Here is a 16,916-nt window from a genome sequence, read left to right as displayed (position 1 = left end):
CCTGGCTAATCCATCTAGGATGCACATCCCTAGACACTATGGGCAATTTAGCATGACCAATCCACCTAATCTGCACATCTTTATTGTATGGAAGGAAATCCATGCAGACACAGTGAAAATGTGCAAACTCCACACAGACAGTTACCCAAGGCTGGAATTGAAACTGAGTCCCAGGTGCTGTGAGGTAACAGTGCTAACCATGAGCCTCCATGCTGTCCCAAATCTCTTTAAAGAATTTACTTGTGAAGTTAAGGTTTACTCAGCCATGCCAGGAGCAAGTAAAGAATTTAAGATCTTAAGGGATACAGGAGCAAGTCAATTTTTGATGGTGAGAGATGAAGAGGCATGTAATTCAGAAGGAATATTGCCAGAAAAGGTGGTAATATATAGAATTCATAGTGAAAAGAGAAGTGCTCCATTATTTAAAGTGAGGTTGGAGAGTCTGTGATAAGTAGTGAAGTGATACAGGAGAAGAGTCATAGGATCAAAGCGTGGATAAAGACCCTTCGGCCCAATTCATCCATGCCAATCAGATATCCTAAATTAATTTAATCCCATTTTCCAGCATTTGATCTATAACCCTCTAAACCCTTCCTAATCACATACCCATCCAAATGGTTTTTAAATGTCATAATTATAACAGTCTCCACCACTTTCCCTGGCAGTTCATTCCATACATGCAGCACCCTCTGTGTGAAAAAATTGCACCTTAGGTTCCTTTTAAATCTTTCCCTTCTCGCCTTAAAACTATGCCCTACAGTTTTGGACTCCGTAAGGAGAAAGGCATTGACTATTCACCTTATCCATGCCCCTCATGATTTTATAAACTTCTATAAGGTCACCTCCTTAACCTCTGACGTTCCAAGGAAAACAGCCCCAGCCAATTAAGCCTCTCCCTATAGCTCAAACTGTCCAACACTGGCAACATTCTAGTAGATATTTTCTGAACTCTTTCAAATGAAACAACATCTTTCCTATTGTTAGTGAATATTGTTAGTTCAGGGAAATTAGTTGAATTACAACAGAAAGATGAAAAATGAAAGCAGTTGTATCAAAAAGTGTACATAGAAGAAGAATCTGAGTGTATCCCAGAATGTTACTATCATAACAATGACATCTTGATGAGGAAATGGAGACCATCACATATTCAGGCAGATGAGAAATGAACAGAAGTTCACCAAGTGGTATTACTGGTGGGTCATAGAAAGGAGGTGTTGCGGGTAGCACGTAAATTACCGGTGCGAATTTGTCAAATTGTATGCGAGATTCTACTTTTGTTACAAGCACGTAATACAGTCTACAATCTCCCAAATTATGGGTTGATAATGGAAATCCATCTAATCCAGATAAGTCTCGGATTGCAAAGTCATTTTAATTTCAAATTCGAAGGGGAAGGTGGGGAGAATGTCTTTGAAAGCAGAAGGAGAATGTTTGATTTGATTTGATTTAATTTATTTATTGTCCTGTCTACCTAAGTACAGTGAAAACTCTGTTTTATGAGCAGTACAGGCAGATCATAGTAAGTAGGGATGCACAGATCATAGGGTTAAAAATAACTTAAACAGAAGCTTACAGGTTACATTGCACATGGCGTGTGCTAGGCAAGATCGACGTTAGCAAGATCAGCATTATACAACACAGAATGAAGAACCAAGTTCAGATGATTCTGAATTGGACATTCCTCAAGTTAAATTGGACAATGAAGAAGTTCTAAAGAATTGGGATAAATTACTGAGTCACCTTCCAGAAGAAAATCAAAATGACTTGAAAGAGTTCTTATAATCACATGGGGAGATATGACAGAATGAAGTGGGTTGTACTAATCTAATCACATGATTTAGATATAGGAAATGCTGTTACAATTAAACAATATCCTTACAGACTTAACCCTCTAAAGTTGACACAGGTTCAAAAAGAGATTGAACGCATGCTCAAAGACAATATAATTGAAGATAGTTGCAACAACTGGAGCTCACCCTAGTAAGCAGGTATCTTTATCTGAAAGAACAAGGAATTTTGGCTTTCATGACACATGGACCATACCAAGTTAAAGTCATGCCATTTGGTATGAAAAATACGCCAGCTACATTTCAAAGACTGACCAATAAAGTAATTTTGGGATTACCCAATTGTGTGGTGTACTTTGATGATCTAATGATCTTTAGTCACACATGGAAGGAACATTTGGAGCTCTATCAGAATTATTTGATTGATTCCAGGAGGCGGGCTTGGTGATCAATCTGGCTAAGAGTAAGTTTGCAAAAGCCCAAGTCATATTTCTGGGCAATGTCATTGGACATGGAAAGATGGTTTGTGAAAACAAATGTTATTGGGGAATTTCCCATACCATTGCCGAAGAGGGAAGTACTGTGATTCCTGGGAAGGAGTGGTTTTTATTGGAAGTTTGTACCAAATTTTAGCAGTGTGATTGCTCCACTGAGTAACTCGTTGAAGAAGTGCAGACAATTTCAGTTGGAGGAATGTTGAAAGGCATTTGACAGCCTGAAAACTGTGTTAACCATTGCCTCAGTGTTAGCCACAGCTAATTACACAAAGACATTCAAGGCAGCTATCGATGCAAGTAATGTAAGTGTTGGTGCTTTTCTCTTGCAAGAAGAGAACAAAAAGATAAAAAGATCTCTTGGGTATTTTTCAAGAAAACTAAATAATCATCAACAGAAATATTTCACGATTAAGAAAAAGACTTTGAGCGTGGTATTGGTGTTGGAACATTTTGACATTTATATTACTAGTAATATGTCTGCGACAATGACATGTACTATCATAACACATTAAAGCTTTTGAAAAATCTGAAGGATGAGAGAACGTAATTGCCACTGCGTTGTTGTGACTTTGATGAAGCAATATGAAGGTGTTCGGTAGTTGGAAAAAAGGACTGAAATAGACTATGATAGTGAATGTTTGCATGCTTTGAGTCAATGTACTGTATATGTATTGTAGTGGACAAATGGAGTAAGAGTAAGGGTTTTTATAAATGAAGCCATTTTTCTGTACTGATGGTTCATTTGTTTCAAGAGTGGAGGTGTGACAATACTATGGCTTTAAGAGGTGTATTTTGTCCTTTTTTTTAAAGAGAGGTTTTCAAGCAGAGGTCCTGAGCAGTCTATGCAGAGTAGACACTTTGTGAGGCCTTGGGGTTTTTTAAAAGTAGGAATAAGAAGCAGTTTGAATGGGTGGGGTCAAACACCTACAGAACCAGGATTTTTCATTTTCAGTGGCAGTTCCTGCTGGAGTCTTGAAGATGTGGAAGCTGCTTTTTCCCTCTCTCAGTTAGAGCTAAAAGCTGGGGGTTTCTCTTCCTGCTGCTAGAGTTGCATGTGAGACAATCTGTTTTTCTAAATTTGCCTTTGTCAAGGGGGTGTTTATGGGATGGAACAGTTAATTAGTAATAGTTACTGTTCCATTATTTAATTAAGCATTTCAATAGAGTTACAGCTAAGCCAATTCTTTATTTTTTTTCTTTTCTTACATTTTAAGTGTATGAATAAATTTATTTGTTCGACCAGTTGAATTGCATCTGGAATGCATTACCTTATACTTACCTTTAAAATACGAAAAGGTTAGGGTTTAGACTATCTTCTTAATATATTTTGAGGGGGTTTGATCTGGTCCATAACGATTGTCACCATACTTTGGCTTATCAATTAAAACCCAGAGCTTGCAGCACTAGAAAGGGTAAAAAAAACTATCATCAGATTCATTTTCATTCACTTGTGGGGCAATAGCATCACTGGCTGGCCAGCATTTACTGCTTGTCCCTAATGACAAAGGTGCTTATTACTACATAGAAAACACAAATCCTTTTTCTTCAGAGGTCTGATGGTTTCTGACAAAATTTTCACACCCCTAGCTGTTCAGCTACCCGGAAGCAAATCGTATACTTGTTGACAGGCAGAAAGGCCTTCATCATCAATTAACGTATACTAATCCACAAACCAATCAGCTGCTTGTTGTCAGCCAGAGGAAGCTCCATTTGTACACACTTTTTTGCTCCAGCTCATCTATAACTAGGCTTCCAGTATTGCTTGAACAAACAGCTGAGGAAACATCATTTACATTGAATTTCAGTTTACTTGCATTTAAAAAGTTAGCAATCCTTTAATAGACCTTGATTTTAAAAGTTATTTTCCCTTTTAGTTCTTAATCAAAGATTTAGAAAAGTAAAAATATAGACATTTCAAGTACTATGGTGTGGATACAGTGCCTGGTTCTGAAGGGTGCTTACAGTGGAGTAAGCACAGCCTCAAGTGTTGTGGAGTGGATGCAGTGCCAGTTCCCTAGAGTGGGTACATTGCCAGTCCTGTGGCATGGGTATAGTGCCCAATGCAGTTGTAAAGACCAGATCTTTTTATTTCTTTTACTTCGGGCTGTGGACTGAAAAAGAAAGATACAGATTTAAACCAAGGAGATCATGTAAAGAGATGTCTGTAGTTTTGAAAATCATATTTACTAGAGTGAACTGTTGCATAGAACATTGTTTTTTTTTCTGGAACAATGAAAGTACAAAATAGGTCTCCATGAAGCTGGTGCGTACTAAAGAATGGTGCTTGACAACAACAACATCCTAATTGGATCCTGACCAGGTGATCATGGCTTATGTTCCTCTGTGCAGGTACTAGAGCACCCCCAGTAACGGCGAAATATTTTCCCTTCTTCTTTCTTTGCAAACCCAGTTGTATAATGAATAAGATACCTTAAAGGAATTTCCAATGAAAGATAACATTGATATGCAAACAACCATGCCTCAATGTAAAGAACTAAAAAGGAATTGAAAGGAAGAGAAAGAAAGCAACTCATCATATCTGTAGTCCAGATTGATGCTGTCAATATGTGTTTTCCTGATCTTCTATTTCTTAATATCTATAACTTGCCTGTTTAAGTGGGTCAGTCTGTTTGAGAAGAGAACAATTTAAGAAGCAATTGAGATAGTAGGAACTGCCGATCCTGAAGTCTGAGATAACAAGGTGTAGAGCTGGATGAACACAGCAGGCCAGGCAGCATCAGAGGAGCAGGAAAGCTGATGTTTTGGGTCTGGACCGTTCTTCAGAAATGGGGGAAGGGAAAGGGGCTCTGAAATAAATAGAGAGAGGGGGAGGCGATGATAAAAGGTGGATAGAGGAGCAGATAGGTGGAGAGAAGACGGACAGGTCAAGGAGGCGGGGATGATACCAGTACAGGTGAGTGTAGGTAGGGAGTTGGAATGGGGGTTGGTCAGTGAGGAGGGAGGGGCGGGTAGGTGGGAGAGAAGATGGACAGGTCGAGGCGGGGATGAGGATGGTAGGTAGGAAGTGGGGGTGGGGGTTGGTCAGTGAGGTGAGAGGAGCGGATACGTGGGACAGAAGATGGACAGGTCAAGGAGGCGGGGACGAGATGCGCTGGTCTTGGGATGAGGTCGGCGGTGGGGAGAGTTTGAAACTTGTAAAGTCCAAATTGAGCTGCAGGGTTCCCAGGCGGAATATGAGGTGCTGTTCCTCCAGCCTTTGGGTGGCATTGTTGTGGCAATGGAGGAGGCCCAGGAAGGACATGTCGTCCAAGGAGTGGGAGGGGAAGTTGAAGTGGTTCGTGACTGGGAGGTGTTGTTGTTTGTCACGAACCGAGCGTAGGTGCTCCACAAAGTGGCCTCCAAGCCTCCACTTAGTTTCCCTGATGTAGAGGAGGCCACATCAGCAACAGTGGATACAATAGACCACATTAGCAGATGTGCAGGTGAACATCTGTTTAATGTGGAAGGTTTTCTTGGGGCCTGGGATGAAGGTGAGGGTGGAGGTGTAGGGGCGGGTGTAGCACTTCCTGCAGTTGCAGGGAAAAGTGGTGGGGCTAGTGGGGAGTGTGGAGCGGACGAGGGAGTTGCGGAGAGAGCAGTCCCTCCGGAAGGCAGATAAGGGTGGGGAGGGAAATATATCTTTGGTAGTGGGGTCAGATTGCAGATGTCGGAAGTGGCGGAGAATGATGTGTTGAATTGATTGAGTTGAGTTCTAAAGTTATAAGCAATTCATATTTCCTAATTGCCATTGTTCAAAGACAAATTGCTTATAATGAGCAGATATTTTCTTGTTAAGTACAGAAACCTGGTGTATGTTTTCTTTAAACCTGCGTTCATCAGTCAGGTAAATTAGGAACCTTGGATAGTTTGACTAAAACTTTTCACGTGCCTGACAATTCTGGAAATAGTGGTGTTTGATTTTTAGGGTATGAAAGGCATGGATACAGTCCCCAGTGTTGTAGAGTGGATGCAATGCCCAGTGCTATGGAATGGTCACAATGTACAGTGTGGTGTAGTGGAATGGATTCATGCTGAGGAATGGGTATAGTGATCAGTGCTGTGCAGTGTGTATTCTGTCAAGTGCTTGGAGTGGGTAGAGTGTGCTGTGCTGTTCTGATAATACCATGTGCAGTGCTGTGCAGTATAAACAGTGCCCAGTGCCGTGCATTGGTTACAGTGCCCAATACCGTTGTGTGGATACAATTTACAGTGTTGTCGATAGGACACAGTGAAGAGGGTAGTGAGCAGTGGTATGGAGTGTGTAGGGCTTGTAGTTAAGTTCTGTGGATAAAGTGCCCAGTGCTGTGGAATGGGTACAGTGCCCAGTGCTATACAGTAAACACAGTGTCCAGTGTTGGGCAGTGGGCACAGTGTTCAGTGTTGTACAGTGGGTACAGTGTCTAACTGTGAGCAGTGGATACAGTTTCCAGTGTTGGGCAGTGGATACAGTGTCTAGAGTTGTATAGAGAGCTTAATATCCAGTGTTGGACAGCAGACACAGTGTCCAATGTTATACAGTTGGCAAAGTGGGTCCAGAGTGGTACAGTGTCCAGTGTTGGGCAGTGGGCGCAGTGACAATGGAAAGTGGGCGGAGCTGCGGGTTGATGCTGACCAATGAGTGCGGTGTCTCCGCCCCCCAAATGCAGTGCTGCGCTTTGATTGGCAACAGCCTGACTGTAAGAGCCCGCAACCGGCTGTTCACTTTCATTGGAGCAAGATGGCGGCTGTGCTTCAGTCTCCTAGTCCCGGCACCGGGCACGGTACCAGAACCAGCCCGCTGAAAGCGTGAGTCCAGCCAGGGAGACTTGGCCACACAGACATGCACACTGAGATGGGGGCGGGGGGGGAAGGCTGCTGGCTGCTGGCTGCTGGCTGCTGGCCTTGGCCGGAATACCATTCCACTTGGCTTGGCCCCGCTGATCGCCAGCTTCGGCCGGCGGAGTGGGTAGCCAGCAGCTCCTTGACAGCTTCAGCGCCAGAGCTGAGGCTCAGGAGCTGCGGCCAAGGGGATGGGGGTTTATGTGCTGAATAATATGTTCAGTTGGAAGGGCACGGGGTGACTGGGAGGATGGGCAGAGGTGGGTGCTGTACTGGGTGTGGTGTCTGACCAGAAGGCTGCTGCTGCTGCCCCACACTATCTGAATGGGGTCTGGAGGGAGCGAATGTTGTTGACCATTTGCAGAGAAATATTTGCTACCGATTGCTGCTGTTTTTACTGCTTACTCCCTCCAAGAGTGAAATGAATTGCGACTTCATCGCAGTTAGTTGCGTGCACGTGAAAGCCTGCTTGTATTTTGATTTTGATCTGGAACAGTGATGTGGGATCTCCTGGATGATGTATCAGCTTTTGCAGCATACGAGCTGTACTGTTTTCCCCATTGTTAAACTGTCTTTACTGTTTAAAAAGTGACTTTGAATGGACTCGTTTCATTTACTTACGAACTTCGGAGGTCAGCTTTTCAACCTCTGCATTCACCACCTGTGTAAGGTCACTTATAGGGATTAGTTAGCTCAGTTGGCTGGTTGAGATTATTACCAACAGCGTGAATTTAATTCTTGCACTAGCTGAGATTACCATGAAGGACATTCTTCCTCCACCTTTCCCCTCACTTGAAGTGTGGTGACTCTTGGGTTAAACCACTAGCAGTCATCCCTCTCTCATGAGAGCAGCCTTGTGGTCTGGTAGGATGGTAGCAACTTTACCATTACCTTCTTAAAGTCATTGTTATCTTTGGGTGTTTTAATTCTGTATTCAAGGGTTCCAACATTGCCTTTCAGAAGGGATTTCTGGTCTTTTGTTAATTGCTTTTGCAAAGGGAGCATTAGACTAAGTGTCATGCACACTGTTGCTTGCTCAAGGTTGAATGAACGGCACCCATGCTGGGTTACAGTATTACTGACCTGCTTCTTGATACTTTACAGTGATTGTTCATTTCTGTAGGAAGCAGCCAGTGATCTCTTTTAGACTGCACATAATTGAATGTTGTAGTTTATTCTTGGATGTAATTGCATATTTTTATTGCTGGTGAAATGGTCCATTGAATATTGGCAATCCCCTACAGTGCAATGGATGTTTAATATTGCTGCTTCCCTATTATTGGTTGCTTGTTCATTGCTTTAGCAAATACTTATTTTCCCAGTACCCCTCCTCCCAAGCTGTTGGTTTTTTTTTTCTGAACTTCTAATTGCTTATCGGTACCTTTGCTGTTGATACTTATAACTACTACTAGGATATCTGCTGTCATGGTGTGCTATCACCCAGGCCATCAATTCAATCTGTTTAAAATTTCACGTCTCTGCTCTGCGGTCAGCTGCTGATGAAACGCTGTTCCAGGTTTTTTTTTGTTAAAACAGGAATTGACCTGAACAACCTTGAACTCTCCGCTAAACCTGAAATAAGGTTCTGACTAAGTGTCATTTGGACCCAAAAGGTTGGCGGTGCTTTACCTTCAGATGCTGCTAAATCTGCTGAGTATCTCCAGCAATTCTTTTTTTTTTTTTTTTAAAAGTTCAAAATTCTCCTTTCTGGGTGTTTACTAATACAATGTCCGATTCACTTGGCCTGGGGTTTACTGACCTAACTTCAAATTTTTCAACCTTTGTGTTCATATACTTCAATGGTCTTAGCCTCGCTCTATCTGTCATTTCCTCCGATCTGACAGTCTTCCGATACCTCTTCAATTCTGGCATCTTGTACATTTGTGCTCTTCATCTTTTAGTTACCCTGCTTTCTGCTGACCTCTTCTAGAACACCTTCTCTAATTTTCTTCACTTTTTCACCCCTCTCTACTGCTTCAAGACACTTGTTAAGATTGACCTCTTTGCTGAAATGTTGATTTCTAATTTTAATACCTCCTTGTGTAGCTGGCTGTTAATAATCAATTATTTTGGCTTGATTTTCACACCTGTGAAGTATCTTGGCCTGGTTTGTGAGGGTGTTGCTGGCTAGGCAGCATTTATTGCCTATCCTGAATTACCCAGAAGGCAGTTCAGTGTGAACCACATTGCTATGAGTCTGGAGTCCCATGTAGGCCAGACCAGGCAACGGTGGCAGTTTCCTCCACTAAAGAACCCACGTGGTTCACTAATGCTTTTACGACAATCGGCAATGGATTCATGGCCATCATTAGAATCTCAATTCCAGATATCTTTATTGAATTCAAATCTCACCGTCTGCTGTGGTAGGATTCAAACCCAGGTTCCCAGAATGTTATCTGGGTCTCTGGAATAACGTCCTAGTGATAATACCACTAGGCCATCATTGTAAAAGCTTCAGTAGTTATCTGAAGTGAAAAAGATTAATGGAGGCCCCTTGCAGTCAGAAACAAGAGAAGCTTTATAACGGGGGAATCAGAGATGATGGACTGTTTAAGTGCATATTACTGGTTCTGTCTCCAAAAGAGGACACAGATAACATCCCAAATATTTTGGGTTAGATAGAATATAGAACACTAGAACATTACAGCGCAGTATAGGCCCTTCGGCCCTTGATGTTGCGCCGACCTGTGAAACCAATCTCAAACCCATCTAACCTACATGATTCCATTATCATCTATATGTTTATCCAATGACCATTTAAATGCCCTTAAAGTTGGCGAGTCTACTACTGTTGCAGGCAGGGCATTCTACGCCTTTACTACTGAGTAAAGAACCTACCTCTGACATCTGTCCTAAATCGATCACCCCTCAATTTAAAGCTATGTCCCCTCGTGCTAGCCATCACCATCCGAGGAAAAAGGCTCTCACTGTCCACCCTATCTAATCCTCTGATCATCTTTGTAGGTCTCTATTAAGTCACCTCTTAACCTTCTTCTCTCTAACGAAAACAGCCTCCAGTCCCTCAGCCTTTCCTCATAAGACCTTCCCTCCATACCAGGCAACATCCTGGTAAATCTCCTCTGCACCCTTTCCAATGCTTCCACATCCTATAATGCGACGACCAGATCTGTACGCAATATTCCAAGTGTGGCCGCACCAGAGTTTTGTACAGCTGCAACGTGACCTCATGGCTGCGAAACTCAATCCCTCTACCAATAAAACCTAACACACCGTATGCCTTCTTAACAACCCTATCAACCTGGGTGGCAACGTTCAGGGATCCATGCACATGGACACCGAGATCTCTCTGCTCATCCACACTACCAAGAATCTTACCATTAGCCCAGTACTCTGTATTCCAGTTACTCCTTCCAAAGTGAATCACCTCACACTTTTTTCCGCATTAAACTCCATTTGCCACCTCTCAGTCCAGCTCTGCAGCTTATCTATGCCCCTCTGTAACCTGCAACATCCTTCCGCACTATCCACAACTCCACCGACTTTAGTGTCATCCGCAAATTTACTAACCCATCCTTCTACGCCCTCATCCAGGTCACTTATAAAAATGACAAACAGCAGTGGCCCCAAAACAGATCCTTGAGGTACACCACTAGTAACTGAACTCCAGGATGAACATTTCCCATCAACCACCACCCTCTGTCTTCTTACAGTTAGCCAACTTCTGATCCAACCCGCTAAATCACCCTCAATCCCATGCCTCTGTATTTTCTGCAATAGCCTACCATGGGGAACCTTATCAAATGCTTTACTGAAATCCATATACACCACATCAACCGCTATCTTCCAGTCGTCTGGCACTATTCCTGTAGACAATGACGACATAAAGATCAAAGCCAAAGGCTCTGCAATCTCCTCCCTAGCTTCCCAGAGAATCCTAGGATAAATCCCATCCGTCCCAGGGGACTTATCTATTTTCACACTTTCCAGAATTGTTAACACCTCCTTATGAACCTCGATCCCGTCTAGTCTAATAGCTTGTATCTCAGTATTCTCCTCGACAACTTTGTCTTTGTCTTTGTCTTTGTCTTTGTCTTCTTTCCTGCGTGAATACTGACGAAAAATATTCATTTAGCGCCTCTCCTATCTCTTCGGACTCCACGCACAACTTCCCACTACTGTCCTTGACTGGCCCTAATCTTACTCTAGTAATTCTTTTATTCCTGACATACCTATAGAAAGCTTTAGGGTTTTCCTTGATCCTACCTGATAAAGACTTCTCATGTCCCCTACTGCCTCTTCTTAACTCTCTCTTTAGGTCCTTCCTGGCTAACTTGTAACTCTGAAGCACCCTAACTGAGCCTTCACGCTTCATCTCTACATAAGCCTCCTTCTTCCTCTTGACGAGATTCAACTTCTTTAGTAAACCACGGTTCCCTCTCTCGACCACATCCTCCCTGCCTGACAGGTACGTACTTCTCAAGGACACGCAGTAGCTGTTCCTTGAACAAGCTCCACATTTCAATTGTGCCCAGCCCCTGCAGTTTCCTTCTCCATCCTGTGCATCCTAAATCTTGCCAATTGCCTTTCCCCCAGCTATAACTCTTGCCCTGCGGTATGTACCTATCCCTTTCCATCGCTAAAGTAAACGTAACCGAATTGTGGTCACTATCACCAAAGTGCTCACCTACCTCCAAATCTAACACCTGGCCTGGTTCATTACCCAGTACCAAATCCAATGTGGCCTCGCCTCTTGTCGGCCTATCTACGTACTGTGTCAGGAAACCCTCCTGCACACATTGGACAAAAACTGACCCATCTAAAGTACTCCAACTATAGCGTTTCCAGTCAATATTTGGAAAGTTAAAGTCCCCCATAACAACTACCCTGTTACTTTTGCTCCTATCCAGAATCATCTTTGCAATCTTTTCCTCTACATCTCTGGAGCTTTTCGGAGGTCTATAGAAAACTCCCAACAGGGTGACCTCTCCTTTCCTGGTTCTAATCTCAGCCCATACTACCTCAGTAGACGAGTCCTCATCAAACGTCCTTTCTGCCACCGTAATACTGTCCTTGAGTAACAATGCCACACCTCCCCCTCTTTTACCACCTTCCCTGATCTTACTGAAACATCTCAACCCCGGAACCTGCAACAACCATTCCTGTCCCTGCTCTATCCATGTCTCCAAAATGGCCACAACATCGAAGTCCCAGGTACCAACCCATGCTGCAATTTCACCCACCTTATTCCGGATGCTCCTGGCGTTAAGTAGACACACTTCAAACCACCTTCCTGCCTGCCGGTACATTCCTGCGACCTTGAAACCTTATTCATGACCTAAAGGATATGGCCTAGTGAAGGGGAGGAACTGAATGAAATCCGAATTAGTAGGGAAATGGTGTTGGAGAAATTAAGACTGATAAATCTCCAAGGCCTGAAAATCCTGTAATGCCACTGTTTGTAAAAGAAAGTAAGGAGAAAAAAAAACAGGAATTCTGGACCAGTTAGCCTGACTTTGCAGAACTGATGGTTATTTTTCAGTGCCACTTCAGTGAGGTTTAAGCTAGATGTTATAACTGCAGAGGCCAGTGTCCTGTCACCAAGTGAGTGGAGGTAGATATAGAGGAGACGTCAGAGGTAGGCTCTTTACTCAGTGTGGTCAGGGCATGGAATGATTGCCAGAGAAGGTAGTGGAGTCGGCCTCGTTAGGGGTATTTAAGTGGCTATTAGATAGGCATACGGATGATAGTATAAGGTAGGGGTGGAAGTTAGATAGATCTTAGGATTAGGGTAAAAGTTCGGCACAACATCGTGGGCCGAAGGGCCTGTGCTGTGCTGTACTGTACTGTTATGTTCTAAGTCTTCCTTTATTTACATGTGCTAGCTCAGAACCAGACCCTAGACTGAGGAGACCTTCTGAATCTCCTGTTTATATCTGTTAACCAGGGCTCCCTGAATGGCTGTTTAACTCCAATCAAGAATCTGTCAATGAGATCCACCTGGCCCTCATTCCAGTCACTATAACCTTTCCCCATTAAATGCAGGGATGTAGGCGTATTCTTTTCTTCTAGCTTCTCCTGGGATGTTTTTGCCCAGGTTCAGTTCCTCCGAGTCATGACGTGAACGTGGATGGCGTGTCTGGGACTGTAGCCCATCTTGTGGAAAGGCTGCCAACATCGTCAAAGACCCCTCCCACACCATCAGTGCTCTCCTACATTCTTTTCCATCAGGCAGAAGGTACAGCGGTTTGAACATCCACCAAGAACAGCTTCTTCCCTGTTATTAGACTGAATGGACTGTCTGACTTCTTTGCGCCCCTGCTATGCAGTGTAACCTGTGTGCCTCACTATGATCTGTATACCTCTTGTTTGTTATGATCTGCCTGTACTGCTCGCAAGACAAAGCTTTTCACTGTACTTGGGTACACATGACTACAATAAACCAAATCTTCCACCTGGAGTGTCTTGGGGAGAGTTTCCTCCTCTTTAGGTGGTAAGTGTCGAGATTGCATCCATTTTGGATTTTGAGGTTTCAGCAATGCTGGACAGAGAAGAACCCACAGTTTCTGGCTGTTCTGAGGAGCCAGGTATGTTTTGTCCTGCTCTGGTTGTGAGGTAGTAGCTTTCAGGTGATCCACATGTTTGTTCAGGTCCATCTCACTTGTCTGAATTTTGTATCTGGACCTGACCTCATGTCAACCATGCCTTGAATGCATGCAGGGCCGTTTCCATGGTATCGACACCAAACTTTGACCCCTAAAGTAAACCGTGTCTCATGCTTACAGGAGGGATGTCGCTGGCATCAGCATTCCTGCTGTTTCAACCCCCACCCTGGTTCTGGGAGTACGAGGTTAAACCTGGTGGAATCTTCTCCATGTTAGCAACTCTGCTGCAGCCATCCCTATAGTTGCTTGAGGGGTGGTCCTATAATCAAACAGGAATCAGGACAGTTTGGTATTGAGTGAAGTTTATAGGCTGTTTCTTTAAGCGTGCCTTCAATGTTTGGACTGCTTTCTGTCACACCATTGAATTGGTATATTGACTTTAGAAAATACTCAATCCCTGCTGATAATAACATCCTGTTGTCTGTGAGTCAGTGCATCATGAGCAAATGCTCACAGCTTTTCAATCATCCCTAATCTTGCTAAATTAACTCTATGCATGTCTAACCACTTTGAACAGGCATCCACAATGACCAAGAACATTAAACCCATGAAAAGACTTGCATAGTTGACATGTAACGGAGTCCAGGGTTTACTAGGCCATTCCCACGAATGTAGGAGCGCCACTGGTGGTAATTTTTGTCCTTGTTGGCAATCTGGCACTGCCCCACCAACCCAGTTATGACAGCATCCAATCCTGGCCACCAGCCGTAATGCCTTGTCACCATGTTTCATTTTGGAAACCTCTGGATGATCCTTGTGAAATACAGCCAGTATCTGGCAGCAGCCTTTGCTCGGAACACTCGCTTTCTTGCTCCCCATGATATGCCATCCTCTACAGCGATCTGGACTTGCTGGGTCCAGGAAACTGGTTGTGATAGTGCTTTTGTTCCCTTCCTCTTCTTTCCACGCGCACACACACCCTCGGCCATTACCAGCAGCTGTTTTTAGTTTTGCCAGGACAGGATCTGTTCTCTTTTTCTTTGCACAGTCAGATATTGTCAGCAGTGACCAAAAGCGTGTCAAAGGTTTTAAAACGAGAACAGACTGTGTTCCAGGGGAGGCACCACCACCTGTGGTGCATCTGCCAGTCGGAGGTGACTGAAAGCATTTGGTACTTGGCCTCTTGGACAGTGTTACAACTTGTAGTTGTACGCACTGAGAATGAGGGCCCACTGCTGAATTTGACCAGAAGCTATGGGTGACATGGCCTTGTTGTCTTTAAATAGCTGGGGCAGCACAGTGGCTCAGTGGTTAGCATTGCTGCCTCGCAGTGCCAGGGACCTAGGTTCAATTCCACACTCGGTTGACTGTCTGTGTGGAGTTTGCACATTCTCACAGTGTCTGCATGGGCTTCCTCCAGTTTCTTCCCACAGCCCAAAGATGTGCAGGCTAAGTGGATTGGCCATCCTAAATTGCCCATAGTATTCGGGGATATGTAGATTAGGTGGGTTACAGGGGATGGGTCTGGATGGGATGCTGTAGGGTCGGTGTGGACTTGTTAGGCCGACAGGCCTGATGCTACACTGTAGGGGTTCTATGAGCCCTAGTAGCGGTTTGTGGTCCATTACTATTAGAGATTTACATCAATAAGGTATTGGTGTAACTTTTTCTCACACCAAAGATTTACCGTCAAACCTTCCTTCTCTATCTAGGTGCATTTATGTTCGGTATGGGCCAAAGTCTGGGGAGCATACGCTATCGGGCATTTGTCAGCATTGGGCCACTGGTGAGCCAACACTACCCTGATACCGTACAAGGAGGCATCGCATGTCAGCACCACTTTTGGCCTGTGTTCGTAGTGGACCAACACATTCAACTACAATAGCTGCTCATTCATCTCCCTAAAAGCTGCTGCTTGTCTACGTGACCATTTCCAAAGCTGACCCTTTTCCAACAGCAGGTGTAAGAGTGCAAAGGTGGAAGCTGGGTTACGTATGAATTTCCCATAATAATAATTCTCCGACCCAAAGAAATACTTAAGCTCCAGTACAGACGTGGGAGCCGGAGCTCCTTTGATTGCCCTCACATTACGTTCTGATAGGTGTAACCTGGTTTTGTTAACTCTCGCCCAAGTAGGTCTTTTGGGCTGCCTGGAGCACATGTTTTTCTCTAAGGCATATGCCCACCTGGGAGAAACGTTTAATCACTGTCAAAGTGCTCTTTATTGATCTTACCAGTTATTAGCACATCATCCCAATAAATGGCAACCTGGGGTAGCCCTTGTAAAATGTTCTGCATTGTCTGCTGGAAAAGGGCACAGACTGAGATACCCCAAATGGTAGTCTTGTATATTGGTACAAACTGTTATTGGTATTAATTGTAGCATCCATCTGGGACTCCTAGTTGCAGTTACTTGTAGGCATGGCTCATATCCAGCTTTGTGAAGGACAGCCCCCTGCTGGTTTTGTGCACAAGTTCTGTGCGAGCAATTGTGTATTTATACAGTTGAGAAGCACTTTACCACTTGCTTAAAATCCCCCCAAAGGTGAACCAAGCCATCGGGCTTCACAATTGGTACTACCTAACTGTGCAAACTGCATTTGTCAGACAATTCCTTTGCTTTCCAGCCTCTTGATTTCTGACTCTACTTCTTGCCCATAAGGCAAGTATCAATGGGAGGGCCTTACAGAATCACTGAATTGTTTCCTGCTCAACATGTAAGGTCGTCTTGGCTCTTTTTGATAGTCCCTGAACTTTCCTGGAAAAATGTCTGGGTACTTAGGTCTTCACTCGAGCAGCCACTTTCTAATTGAAAAATGTTGAGCCACCCAAGGTGAATCTTTCTGAACCGATTTCCAATCCATCAAGCTTACCCCCGAGCCTTTTACTACAATCAATGGTAACTGCAACAACTTTTTCTCATAGGAAACCAGAACAGGGGTTGTACCCTTAATCTGTAATGGTTCCCTGGTATAGTTCTCACTCTAGCTGAGGTCTTGCGTAAATGTAAGGGTTGGAGTGCAGAGCAAATCCTGCTTCTGTTACAACTGCACCGGCATTGACCTCCATTTTGATTTGGATCTATGCAATTTAACAGTTCCAAGCCACATCCAGTGTGTGCAATTTCCTGTATAATGGCTTATGAGTTCTTTTACTCAAGTCAGGCCTCGAGTCTGAATATTATAGAAGCTGCTAATGGCTTGCCGGCCCAGATCCTGAAGAACATATTAGCCACTAGGCCGAGGCTCAGT

The 16,916-nt window shown here is 43.9% G+C and overlaps 1 protein-coding gene across 3 annotated transcripts in view; it reads left to right on the top strand.

Moving 5' to 3' along the window:
- The first annotated feature begins 6,980 nt into the window (after nucleotides 1–6,980).
- Nucleotides 6,981–16,916, top strand: part of dpf3 (double PHD fingers 3) — a 98,684-nt gene continuing 88,748 nt past the window's right edge. For 2 of the 3 annotated variants that reach the window (XM_048600403.1, XM_048600402.1), the window contains exon 1: nucleotides 6,982–7,069. In XM_048600403.1, coding sequence (XP_048456360.1) covers nucleotides 7,002–7,069 — 68 coding nt within the window. In that variant the 5' untranslated portion in view covers nucleotides 6,982–7,001. Of the gene's footprint in view, nucleotides 7,070–15,377; nucleotides 15,452–16,916 lie in introns of all 3 variants that reach the window. The other variant, XM_048600404.1, reaches the window with a different exon arrangement.

This window comes from Rhincodon typus, chromosome 8 (genome assembly GCF_021869965.1).
Source record: "Rhincodon typus isolate 14 chromosome 8, sRhiTyp1.1, whole genome shotgun sequence".
In the NCBI taxonomy this organism is placed as follows: Eukaryota; Metazoa; Chordata; class Chondrichthyes; order Orectolobiformes; family Rhincodontidae; genus Rhincodon; species Rhincodon typus.
The sequence above is the reverse complement of the archived record's forward strand: the minus strand, read 5'-3'. Positions and strand labels throughout refer to the sequence as shown.